We start from the raw sequence: 13,644 nt of genomic DNA on the forward strand, positions 1-13,644 counted from the left end.
TCCACTTTAAAAAAAAAAACCTCATTTCTGCTTTAATAGTGATGCTGCGCATGTGAATTTATATTAAAGTTTTGGTTCAGTACATTTCTGATCATGTGATGGCAGAAAATGTTACACGAGGGCCTATATACTCCTGTGGATAACACCATCTTCATAATTTTTCTCTACTTTTTGTTTTATGGAGTTAGTCGATTTGGCAAGTGATCCATCCATATGATGGTCGGTGGTTGAGAATATCACTTCGACTTTTACGGTGTACGTATTGCACTAGCTAGTAATACCAAAGAATATAGATAAGGGAAGTATATCTTTGGTAATATATGCGTGTAAAAGATGTGTGATCTGTAAATGTGTAAAGAAGTGTACCACAGATTGTTTTAGAAAAGGTAATAGTATTTAGGTCAAAAAAGTTCTCAAATGTGTTCCCAAAAAGTGTTCGAAAATGCTTTAGAAAGTGTGCTGAACTATTTTAGTTTCGTCAGAAACGTTCTGAAAAGTTTTTCGAGAGTGTATGTTTCAAACTGTTCTAGTACAAGGGGAGAAGTGTATGTGTTCAAAAAAGTGTTTTAAGATTTGGGCAGCTTATTTTCTGTTGTATTCTCAAGCAAAAAAATGCATACAAGTATAATACTGTATTTTCTGAGGAAACGCTCGTAATTGTTTTTTTTTTTTAGCGCCTCTACCGATTTGTTTGTTAGCCGTAAATGTTTTTTAGTGCCTACACGACATTTTCGCTAACTCGGCCTCCTTTCGGTTCACATTAGGCCGAGTCTGCCCGACTCTATTGTACTCCTATTCATTCTCAAACTCCAAGGATGCGAGTCCTCTCTAGCCGATTGGCGATTTTTTTTTTTTTTTTTTTTTTAATTTTTGCTTGAGAATCAAGAGCAATTTTCCTGCATTATTAAAACTAACTGCAACTCTTAGTGTTTTGCGAAAAGAAAATGACTTCAATTTTCATTTTTAATGTTACCCTTTTCTCAACTTGTAATTATCAAAATTTTCGATCTATTTGTGATGATGAAACTGGGGGGGAGGGGGAAAAAACACATAACGCGTGTATGAGTTGGTATAGCGAAAGGCGTCTAAAGAAAGAATAAAAACTAACTTGGATGAAAAATAAAAATTTATATTTAGCTCTCAAATTAGAAATTTATTCAACATTACGCGTTTTTTTTTGTGCAGAAATTGTCATTCATAGCGAGATAGACGCAAGCCTCATACAACGAAAAATGCTCATATTCATTGTCTTATGAGTATCTACGGGCGGCGACAATTTTAATACCTAAAAAAAATGAGGTGGATAAAATTAAATTTGACGCCTAAATTCGAAATTTACTAAACATCATGAATTTTTTGACCAGAAAATATCATTTAGAACTTGGTTGACGCCACCGTTAACGCAACCCCACTACGCGAAACGCTCCTCCCCCACCCCTCTCCCCGGTTCATTGTTCTATTTGTATCTAAAGGTGGCTATTGTTTAAAAAAAAAAAAAAAAACCCGACTTGGATAAGATAAAAATTTTACATTTAGGAATTAACACTCGAATGCAAAATTTACTGAATATCACGCATTTTTTAATCAGAAAATGTCATTCATTAGCGTATTATTGAGGCAGACCCAACCCTCATAACTACGCGAAACGATCCAGAAAACCCCGATTCATTATCTGAAGACGGCGAATGTAAAGAAAAACTAACGTGGATAAATTTATAATTTTATATTTTACACCCGAATTCAATATTTACTCAATGTCACGTATTTTTTGATCAGAAAATGTCATTCATAGCGAGACAGACACAACTCGTCATAACGCGAAACGCGCCCGAAAACCCCGATTCATTGTTCTATTTGTATCTGAAGACAACCTGAAAAACGCAAGTTGTAAATGAAACCAAAAATAGTTTCGTACTGATTCAATTCTAGGCCACTAGATGTCGTGCGGCAAGTTCGATCGCGAATTTACTTTAGAATCGGAATTATACACACATATAAAGTAAAATTGGGAGGGAAAAAAATATTTGAAGTGAGATTCATCCCGGTTGTTAAAAAATGTGACGAAAGCGCGGTTTTTTGTGGTCGATTTATTTTATCAGAAACCCGGATGGGTCGGCTTATTAAAATGGAGTAAAAAAGAGCGTTTTTTCTTTTACGTTTATATTAATGAGGTTGGGGCTGCGCGTTTCATTCAGAGCTATCCATTCATAAAAACGTCAGCAGTCACGGCGGCTTCCCGTTGGTCGATTCTGAGGAGCAACTCGTAAGCTGGTAGGGGCGCTGCGGAGCCGTGGCATTTGAGTGTGTTCCTCGCGAGGTGTGAGTACGCTTTCGTTTGTGCTCCGCGATCGTCGCATGGATTTCGACTTGCTGCTAAGTGTCGGGAAATCTGATCGGGTTTTTGTGGACGACGATGCTGGATTAGCGGCCTGTATAGGAGGCAGTTCGCTCCTGGCCTGTGGATGGCTGGAGTTGGCCATGTGAAAAAGGCAAGCAGCAGTTGAACTGCAGTGCTGCAAAACGGAAGACCGCCGCATCGTCCTTAGCTACATGGAACAAGATGGCGGAGCTGACAATATTGTGGTCGGCGAGCACGATTTCATAACTCTTGCTCAGCCGAGGCCTGGGGCTGCGAGAAGACTTAACGAGTACATTGAGACGCCGCTGCGGCCGCAATTGCCGCAGCAGCCCGCAGCCAAAGCCCGTTTGAAGAAGGATGCGGCCCGCAGCGCCGTTACTACCCAGCCGACCCTTGCCGCCAAACCCGCGAAGTCGGCGGCGTCTCTTGCGTTGCCGGACCCTGCCGGACACGGAGACTCTATCATCTGTCGCCAGTGCCACCGTTGCAAATGCGAAGCCTGTCGAGGGCCCCGGGCCCTTCCGGCCCGCTGGATATGCCACGACAAGTGCCTGTGCTCGGCCGCCAACGTCGTGGATTACTGTTCGTGCATGTGCTGCGTGCGCGGGCTCTTCTATCACTACGCTAAGGATTCAGAAATGGACTCTGACGTCTCGTGCGCCGACCAACCGTGCTCCTGTGCGCCCCACAAGCGCCTGCTCAGGTGGGGCTGCCTAGGCCTGCTAGCCCTGCCTCTGCCTTGCCTGTGCTGCTACTGGCCCCTGCGCGGATGCCTCAAGGCCGGCGAGGCCTGCTATTCCAAGTGCACAGGCCACGGCTGTCGGTGCGCGGCCCCGCAACACAGGACTGAGCAGACCCCGGAGAAAAGACTGCTCGATTCCAACTCGGACTGTTGAATTCTATTTTTTCTAAGCACCACAGCTTGCTACCAAAGAGTTTTGCCTCGCAAAAAGGGAACCGGTGTCGTTCTTGTTCGTGTGCATTTTTTCAAACGCATGTGGAAATTCATTTTCTTTCAGTGCTTGTGAGTCCACACCTCTCGGATGGAAAAGACAATAGAGAACAACACCAGACAGTAAGCAGACAAATTTTTGCAAATCTCTTCTCATTTGCTTATAGAACATTTCATAGCTTATTTTATGTGTCGAGTCTGGAGTAGATCGCCTTCTAAATACGATCTACCCCTAAACACTAAATACTCAATACCCTAACCCTAAAGCAGCTGGCTTCATAAGCACCTTTCAGTTGTATAGTCATCTGAACGTCAATACTCTTTTTCATACGGAATGTGTGCTTATGTTAAAATATTACTCGTAGGTCACGGCTTGTGAGTTAAGTTTAGGTTGCGCTTTTTTATATTAATAAAATGAATAAGCCAAAACACGTAAATGTTAAGTTTACGTAAAGCCAAAATGATGTCCATACCTATTGTTATAAAAATAGTTTCTCTTAATTTTTATCCAATTATGGGTACAAAAAAAGTTTTAAGTTAGTAGTTTTACTTTGAACGCGCGTATTATTTGAATTATACAGTGATGTTAACGAAATCGGTCTTGATAGTGAAATTCAGCGTAATGCAAGCGTAGTCTGAGCGTCAAATGCTTATCGGTTAGGAAAAGTTTCTTACTCGTAAAAAAAGAGAAAGAAAACTATACATACCAATTTTTATCTTAAGAACAAATATCTTAATATTTTAAACTATTTTGCTACCGAAGTCGAAACGGTATCATAACCGTTTACTGTTGTAAGGCATTCAATTGCTTAAATTTAAAGCAATTATTTAATAATTCTTATAGATTTTACTTGTATCCGTTGTTTTTTTAATTAATTTGATCACTTAATTTGGTATTTGAAGTTATATAAATGTAATTTATTTCTAAAGGCTTCCTTATGCTTGATTCTTGTTTTCATGGGCGGATTTAAGCGGGAATCCCGGGAGGGAAGGCTTAATTTTGAGTTACTTTGTTCCTTATTTTTCATTTAAAGTCCTCATATATAAAATGAGGGAGCGTGAACCGCTTCCTCCCCTTCCCGCAAAATCCACCCATGTTTGCTTGCTAATTTCTTTTCAAAAATTGTGTTTGTGAAATATTGCTTTGTTTGATGAAATGCAAAAAATAGTATTTACATTGACGTAGGAATGTGTTCTAACATTTAAAAGTCGTTTTAATCTGTTTTTTATCAATCGATGCCGATTAACATTTATATCGGTTTTAATCGGCAAAAACGTTTTTAAAATGTCGTTCAAATTAGTAACATCTGATAATTTACAAAATCCGATCACATAACCTTTTGAATTAACCAACATTAATATGCTTAGATTTCAAGTTTATTATAAATCGTTAATAACTTTGAAGTAAAACTGTAATGCACATTTAATCAAATAAAAGAAGGTTGCCAAATTCATTCCGTTTAACGAACTGTTGTATTCAAATACTTTATGATTCATGAATGTTTTCTTTTAAACAGCAATTCTTATTCGCGTAACTATTTTAGAATTGACGTTTTAACATATGATAAATATGTAATTCTCAAAATTACGTACATGCGTCATATCGTTATCATACATAACTTGTTTGAATGGAGAGATTTTTTTTTCATCTTTTTTTCAGTATCTGCTTTTAAATTTATTTTAGGGCGTAGTTTTATGCCTAGAAATATGTTTTTAATCCTAAGTTTTTCGGAAAATTAGTGCTCAATTGCAAGTTTCACGGAATAGAGAATTTTTTGTTGAATTCACCTCTTTTAAATGCCCCCGGGCCAAATTCTCTATTGTTCGTTAAATTAAGTAAACATTTTTTAATCGGCATAGTCACTATTAGTGCTCCTTTCCCCCTTTTATATTCCCCCCCCCCCCATAAAACACTTTATTAAACTCAGCCATATCGAATTTCTTGAAAAAACTGGCGATAATAATTTTTCCTTACCAAATTTTTAACTAATGATCACAAAAGTATCGACATTTGTTGAATTCTTAGGAATTAAATTAACTGATCTATACTCGTGCTATCGATGAATGACAATAATCGATTATTATTCACTTTGATGTTAGATGGCGCTGTGTATGTTGATCGAAGTGCGCCAAAAACTTCTTTTTTTACTAACATAGGTAAATAAGTTTTACGCGGTATTTCTAATAGTTTAATCAAAAAGGAAATTGTATGATCGAATTTTTTACGGATTCAGTTGTTTTAAACAGAACAACATTATTATACTAATGCATAGGACGTTTTTATCAATTTCAGTTACAGCTGAAATTAATAACCGTTTGATTAATACATTCGATACAGTAAAAATATTTGGCCTCCAGAATGTTTTATTAATGTTTGAGCTTTATGTTTGAAATTGGCTATGTGATCATAATTGCGTTTTTTTTAAATTTTTTAGTTTTAAAGTTATTTAAAGGACTCATATTTAATTCCAAATTTTCGTTGAAAATCGAGTAATTTCAATTCATTGTTATGAATGATAATTTTCATTGTTATGAGTCGCATTTAAATTGGGTTGCATTGGAGGTTGCTTATAATCATGCAAAATTTTCACAAACAAAATTTTAAGACAAGTATAAGTGTTGAAGCGGATACATGATGAATATGCAGTTTTTAGTTCAAAATTATTTTTTCAATTTCATGTTTGATTTTTTTTTTTTTTTTGAAACTGCCAAGAGCGCACAAAACATTTTTAGGGGGTGGGGGGAACAAAAAAACTCATACACTCTACCACCTGTTTTGTTAATGCTGAGTTTTTATAAATCATTCGGAAAATGTCGCAAAAAAATCGCGGAATCGTTTTTAAAGCGTTTCAAGTCTACCCCTTTTTCAATCGTACGATAAACACGATTATGATTTTGTTAGTTCAGTGGTTATTATTTCTAATGTTCACAAAGTACTTTAAGTCCAACGTTTCATATGTTTCTTTCATAAAATTTACATTCATCCAATCTAAAATGACTTGCACAAAAGCTCTTTAGCGAAACCTATACATTTCTACACGTAACACGTAAATTTCTTGACACACCCATCGCCGGATCTCCAAATTTTCCGACCCGGGCCAAATCTTGAAACTATCGATCTGCCCATCTTCCTTTAAGCTTTATGTCGAGTTTCTAGGAAAAAAACACACACACACACAGAAATACGGTAAATTTGCCGCCTTCTATAAGTTGCCGCGCTGTGTTAGGGCCCCAGCTTGCTTCCCCCTAGATCTGGCTCTGAACACGTATCCCCTAAACCGATAAATTTTACAATGACAGATAAAAACCAAGCTTTTAATAATGATTTATGTATTTTTATGCAGGAAAATGTAAACGCTCTAATATTCCTGAATTTCATTCATTTTATCTTTTTATCTTTGCACTGCATGCCCACAATTACGCAAAATAATTCAATAGTGGAATTACATTTGTAGGCAGTGGCGTACCTAGCGTGGGTGACACCGGGGGGCGGCAATCTTTGGTGTTACCCCCCCCCCCCTTCACAGACACACACAGAAAAAAAAGTTTTAAAATGTTTAAACATGAAAAAATGAAATTCTTAAATCCAATTTGGTATCAGCCATCCTACATAGGTTGTCTCCCAACGCAGGCGCCTCCCTCCTCCCTTTGCGATACAACTGATAGAGTAAAGATAATTTTAAAAAGGGGGGGACATTTTCTGAATTTAAGAATTTATATTTTTTAAAAATTTGCAATTCCACTCTAGGTGTCACCCCTCAGACGAGTGACACCCGGGGCGGACCTCGCCCTCCTGTAGTGACGCCACTAGTGTAGATGACTAATTCCAATTCCGGCTGCGTAAAAAAATAGTGTTCTATGTCTTAGTAATTCGTTTTTAAGGTATTATGATGACAAAAACTCTTGTTATTGAATCCACATTGAAGTAACGTCACTGGCTGCTTTACTTATATTTATTAATTCGTATTATCTAAATGTAGATTTCGTTTTAAACAGTATCGATTTTCCGTGTTTTAAATTTTCAGTCCGTTCTTGGAATAAAATTTGCCGAAATGGCTGTACACACAATTTTTGGACACTCTAAACAAAGCTCCTAATTTCATAATTCTTAAGCTTAGTTGTTATTTTCTTTGTATATAAAGATTTATAGAACTTTACCTTAGATTTACCTAAACTTTATTTTATCGCTGAAGAATAATTTTATATTTTCGGGTATTAATTTTTGTATCCCATAAAACTGTTTTTGACACCAGAAATGTTATTTAAGCTATGTGTAAAAAAATGACATGTCAAAATATACATTTAATTCGGTAGTTGTTTTGGTGCTAGTCTTACCAGCTTTTCTTGCTGATTTCTGCGTACTAAATACAACTTACGACCAAAAATATTCTGCTAAACTTACAAATGAGTTTTTACTGTAATTATTTACTTCAGCTACTTGTTTTATTTGTCAATTAATCTCAAATTCGTATTTTTCTTCTGAAAATGAGCTTATTTTAAAAGTGTCCAACTCGCTCCTAAATCGACAAAGTGAATAATAATTCAAAACATTATGACCTTGACACGTTTCCCGCATTTGGCTTTCTCAATTCACCCAAAATAACTTTAATTGGTAAAATAAATAAATAAACACCAAACTACAGAAATACTTCCCCTGTGAGACTCATCTATTAAATTCTGTTCAACATAAACATAAACAAATTTAAAGAAGAAAAAAAAAGGCAAACTTCCCCATTGTTCATTCAAGTCGCAATCGTTGAACTACCCATTTGTCCAAGCTTCTGTCAAATGTAGCTAGATCGCTTCCTGTGCAGGGTTTGCTATGTCTCTGTAATCAAGTCAGACACGCTAGGGTTAACATGGTACGGGTTCTAGAATGAAATTAATTCGGTACGGTATGAAGCACGCATATGAAGAGGTTAATGCTCGATATAAGTACTCATTTGTTGCTTTTAGGTCTAACGTTTTTTTTTTTCTTTCAAAGTAGTACATTTTTAATTTAGTTGATTTATCTGTATCGAAGTGAATCATCAATAAAATCTAACTAGCATACAAATTGAAGCTTTTTAAATTGGAAAAAAAAAAGGTGAAAGTTTTATCAATCACATTTTCAAATTAGATCGTTGCATAACTTTATGATTGTTGTAAAGCACCCTAGCACATGTATTTTGTTTACAACATACAAGCTTGGAGTCATTACGAGAAAATAATCGATACGAGCACAAAAAATTGGATATTACGATTACAATTATATTCATCCGTCAAAAAGCAATTACAATTACAGCAATAATTGGGTGGGGGGGGGTAAAAAGTACAATCGATTACGATTACGAGTTGCCGATTACTGTTTTGATTACAATTACAGACTCGTGAAAATTTAACTAGGTGTACGTATAGCTTCGGAAGAATGTCATAGTTTCTTAATTCAGTATTATAGTCATAATTACAGGCTTGAATGATGATTGCACTCATCCTGTAGTGTTAGTTTAAAACCCCATGTATTCAAGATAGTAGGCAATGTTTTCAACAACGGCAAATCTGGATTTATTAGCGCATTCAAAATGTCGTATGAGATATATTGTATGCAGGCATAAGCACACACATATGTTAGTACTATGTACTTGTATACACAATGGATATTGTATGTGACCAACAGTGTTATTTTGTATACAATCAAATTTTAGTGTTCAAAATTTCCGAAAATTGTACAGTATATATATTTTTATATTTTCCAATTAAAATTATGCAACGATTTACTGACTTAACGAACCTTCAGAAAATCTGTAACCTTGTTTAGTGTTGACGAGTGAGTGACCACAGGGATTCAGGAATCACATTTTTAACACGCACAAATTTTGCAGTACTTGTAGGGTAATTGTGGTGACGGGCTCCAAACTAGAGATCTAGAGATGAGTTCGGGCTCATTTTTGAGATCCCGGGCCCACCCGAGCCCGAAAACTTGTAGCCGAGCCCGCCCGAGCCCGAGTGATATTGTGTCCGAATAAAATCCGAGCCCCCCCCCCCCCCCAAGTCCGAAGGAAACTTTCTTGTATCAAAAACCGTCTACAGTCTGACATGATTTAATGTAATGTTAGTCTCGGCTGTTGTTTTACAACAACTAAATATGGGTACTTGTATTGCAACCGCTGTTGGTTCTTTTTTTTATCTCTCTGTTAATGAAAAATATTATGTTGAATATTCCTCATTAACAGAAGTTTCTAAATTTTCTCAAAATGCTCCACTTCAAATGCATTACTGTGTGACATATTGCAATAGTAACCGCAAAAAAAAGTTATAAATTAAGCGTTAATTTTTTTTTTAATTAAATTTTCATTGATTCAATTTATTTAAATGTTCGTTTTTTTTTATTCTCCCAGCATCATAATGTTTTTTGCTTTGAATTTGTTTGGAGATGGACGATTGAATATCTTTGCTTGAGTCCGAGCCCGCCCGTGCCCGAAACCTATCTTCGGTTCTAGAGCCCGAGCCCACTTCGGGCCCGGGCTCGGGCTGTCGGGCCCAGACTGAGCTCGTCTCTTCTCTACTCCAAACCTGAAACTCTCCGAGTTTTGTGCTCCGCTCTTATGGCTACTCATGGATATAAAACATGTGTAAATTGCATAACACAGTAAAGTATCGGGTGAGCAATAGAGATAAAGGTAAACATTTAAACACAAGTCCTCAGATATTTATTTTTTAACATTGAAGCAAAACTTGACTTTTTTTCTGTACGTTTTTAATTTTTTTCTCCGTTGTGTATACGTTCTTTCTACGGTACGGTTCCGGGGGGGGGGGGGGCATTTCTTGCCTAGTGGTAAAAGATGATCGAGTGACCCTCTAAAAATTCGGGATGACGTTCTCCAACAAACAAAACCTTTTTATCTCCTACATTCACCAGTCACTTAAAAGGGTTCCGTTTTTCGTTAAGGAGCATTAAATATCTTATCCATACAACAGTAGAAACACAACCTAAATTTTACATTTTGTAATCGTGACTCCAGGACGAGATATTGATTATAATTCGAACCGATTACGATGTCAATTACATCAAAATTTAGTGACTTTGATTACGATGAAAATTAACGCGGATATGTAATCTTATCTTTATGATTTCGGAAATCATTGCATTACAATAATGAAGTCATTACACAAAAATGTAACCGATTACGGTAGATTACGATTACATAATCTCAATTACTGCAAGCCTACAGCTACACTATTTACTACAGCTTGTGAGCAAACTGTTATGCATTTTTAACTCTGTTAAACACGATCAAAACGTAATAGCAAACAAGAAATTATGAACCACTTATATTCCAAAGAAACAAAAATCAGTCTATTGGTCTTGTTCGTTAGTTGTTATACTTTACAGTAATGGAATAAGAAAATAGTTAATGTAAAACAATAAGGAAAAAAAAGATTAAAAATAGAGATAATAGTTTTCGCCTTGCGAAAAGTTGCTCAACAGAGCATGAAGTTTTGTTTCATGTACTAAATTTATTTACATTACGGAGTTAAATCAATTACTTGTTTTTCGCTTTTTACTCCGAAGAGTTACCCAATTTAACACGAAGTTTTGTTTCGTACGCTAAATTTCATTTACTTCACTGAATTTAAATACCAAACAATGACGGTTTTGAGAAAATGTTTATAAAATGATTATTTAACATCTGACACTCCCTAAACATTGAAATCAAATGTAAAATTCTTTTTAGCTACATTTTAAATGCCAAAATATGTTATGCATATAAATAAAACCTTGGCATCTTGTGCGAGAAGTACTACTTAAAGTTAGAAGTATATACGCTGCCTACGAGTTTGCCTACGTATAATTGCTTCATCAGTCACTCTACCAGCTGCGAATGAATTCCATGTTGTAAAAAAAGTTTTTGGCTCGCTTACGTTCAGCCCATTTATTGTCCGCTGTTGCAATTGCCGTGTGTGGGAACCGTAGAAGCCATTGAAGTATTGGAACTAATGATAAGGTAGTCTTAACTAGGCCAGCGAGTTCTTTGACCGAAATGAACAAAATAGCAGAGGTGATAGAATCCGAATCGGCTGAAGTTTGGCAGTATCGTTGTTGAAGTAGATCATGATATTGCTTTTTAAAATCTTAATGAAGGTTGTGAAATTGTGTAAAGATTCCAATTAGATTTATTGATCAGTATTCGAATCGGTTGAAGTTATGTAGTACCGTTGCCGAAGTAGATCATCATATTGCTTTTCGAAATGTTAATGACAGTTGCGAAAGATGTTGAAGGATTCCAATGTTAAAATTATCGATCGGTATTGAAAGAACATTCGATATTTTTTAATGTTAAGGTTAGAAGTGAACATTTCACCGGTGGAATATTTATTCTGCATTTTTTTCTATCATGACGACATCGTCAAAAACCACATTTGAAGTTTCAAAAAATCCATATGCTTTCAACAAACCCTTTTTACGACTATTTGGGAGGGTTTTTTTTTCATTAAAAAACGGGGGAGGGGGATTTAACCATCCAAAATATTGGCTTAGGCGTTCACACTGTACGTTGTGAAATACCATTTCTTAAAATGTGTTTAAAAAAAGAGAGAATTGACATTAATGTAGAACATTTTCAGTATTTCGTTTCTTTTTACGTATGCTGATTTTATTTCAAAATATTATTGAAGTTATTATACATGTGAGGGTTTTAATTTTGCTTTAATTTGATTCATACTGCTTTCTCTGGGGGTAATCATTGTAATTACTTGTTCGTGTGTCGATTTCAATTACATTTAATGTAAATTGCATGTCGTTTACGTACTTTTTTATAAATCGAATAAAAATGTAGTAGTCAGTTTAAATTTTATGTATAAAAATATTTTAAAATCCATTCTATGAAAGTTGAGAGAGCCTTTTATTTTTTTTATTGATTTTTCTGCATAATACATTTTAATTCAGATCATTGGTTATGATCACAAGTGCAGTAAAAGAAATATATTTGTCAGTTGTCTGACTAATTTAAAAAAATTATCGGTTTGTTAGATTAATCGAAGGTAAGGCATACACACGTGCCACAATTATACGAAATAGAAAATTTTGTACCGCATCTAATTTTAGAAATGCTTATTTCGGTCGTTTGGATGGTTCTTAGCGCTCAAGAACAAAATGACATCTCTATTGTCGGTTTTCTTATTTAAATATTTGTTTGTTTGGCTTCAGAAACTTCGGTGTGCTATTTAGCGTCAAAATTTTTTGTCTCAAACGTTTGTTAGCTTGTCAAAATTTTCGGTTGAAATTCGTTAATATTTAGCAAAATTTCTGAAATTAATTTTAATATGTGACAACATATTTTTCATGAATGGTTAACATTCAAGTAGCGGGAATAGAAAGTTGTGTAGGGGAGTGGGAAAACAAACTTACAGAATCGGTCATTTTCGCGCGCAAATATACTGATGTAAAAGTAAATTCTATGAAGGGGGGGGGGATCGTATTTTCTATAAATTATATTAAAATTTATGTATAACAATCTATGCTAAAATTCCTTCATAATGCATGCTAAGGGTTTTTAGAAATATTTAACTTAATATGAGTTTTAAATCATTATTATGCATCCAAAATTATTTCTGAATTACGTACTACCTAATTATGTACTTTTATAGTGATGTAATTTTTTTTTTTAAAGAAATGTGAACTATCAGGTTTAATTTGATAAGTTAACTTCGGTGTACAGCAACATCTAGCCTTTTTGAGAAAGATTAGTACATTATTGACGAAAAAATGAACATTTTTGTTTCTGTAGTGACTTTTAAAATTTGGTTTAAAAGCTAATTTTTTAAAGACTAAATTTCCGCAAATACAACGCATCATTATTAAGAAACATTTTAAATTGAATGAAAATGATAGAAGAAATATTCTTAAAGTAATTTTCTTCCTTGTAGTACGGCATGGGATTTACGCTATTCTGTATGAAAAAGGGTAGTATCTTGTTCGTGCTTACAGGATTAAAACAAATGATAGAATTAACAATATTAATAATTGAAAATTGATTTATTGTTATACACTTAAGTTTTTACCGCACATTCAAAAACAAGAAAAATTTGTTGATTAAATTCATGGACCTGTAAAAAATCTAAAAGCATTGTTTTACTTCAATGTTTAACAATACTTTTAAAATAGTGTAACCGCAATGCGTTTCAATAGATATTTGTTTACCAGAAATTCTTAATTTAATCAATTTTTGATTAGTACAATCACAAAACTCAGATTCGCTCATTTCATGAAAACTAAGACTTGTAATATTTTAAAACAAATATTCATTATCAAAGAATTTTGTTCTACAATATAGCAGCGTCAATTTATTAATGA

The 13,644-nt window shown here is 35.0% G+C and overlaps 1 protein-coding gene across 1 annotated transcript; it reads left to right on the forward strand.

Moving 5' to 3' along the window:
- Nucleotides 1–2,480: 2,480 nt before the first annotated feature.
- On the forward strand, nt 2,481–3,255 carry LOC129231096 (protein sprouty-like). The gene has a single exon (XM_054865343.1). It carries the CDS (start codon nt 2,551–2,553, stop codon nt 3,253–3,255), a length of 705 nt encoding a protein of 234 aa, XP_054721318.1. The 5' UTR covers nt 2,481–2,550.
- Nucleotides 3,256–13,644: the final 10,389 nt, after the last annotated feature.

Source organism: Uloborus diversus, chromosome 10 (genome assembly GCF_026930045.1).
Source record: "Uloborus diversus isolate 005 chromosome 10, Udiv.v.3.1, whole genome shotgun sequence".
In the NCBI taxonomy this organism is placed as follows: domain Eukaryota; kingdom Metazoa; phylum Arthropoda; class Arachnida; order Araneae; family Uloboridae; genus Uloborus; species Uloborus diversus.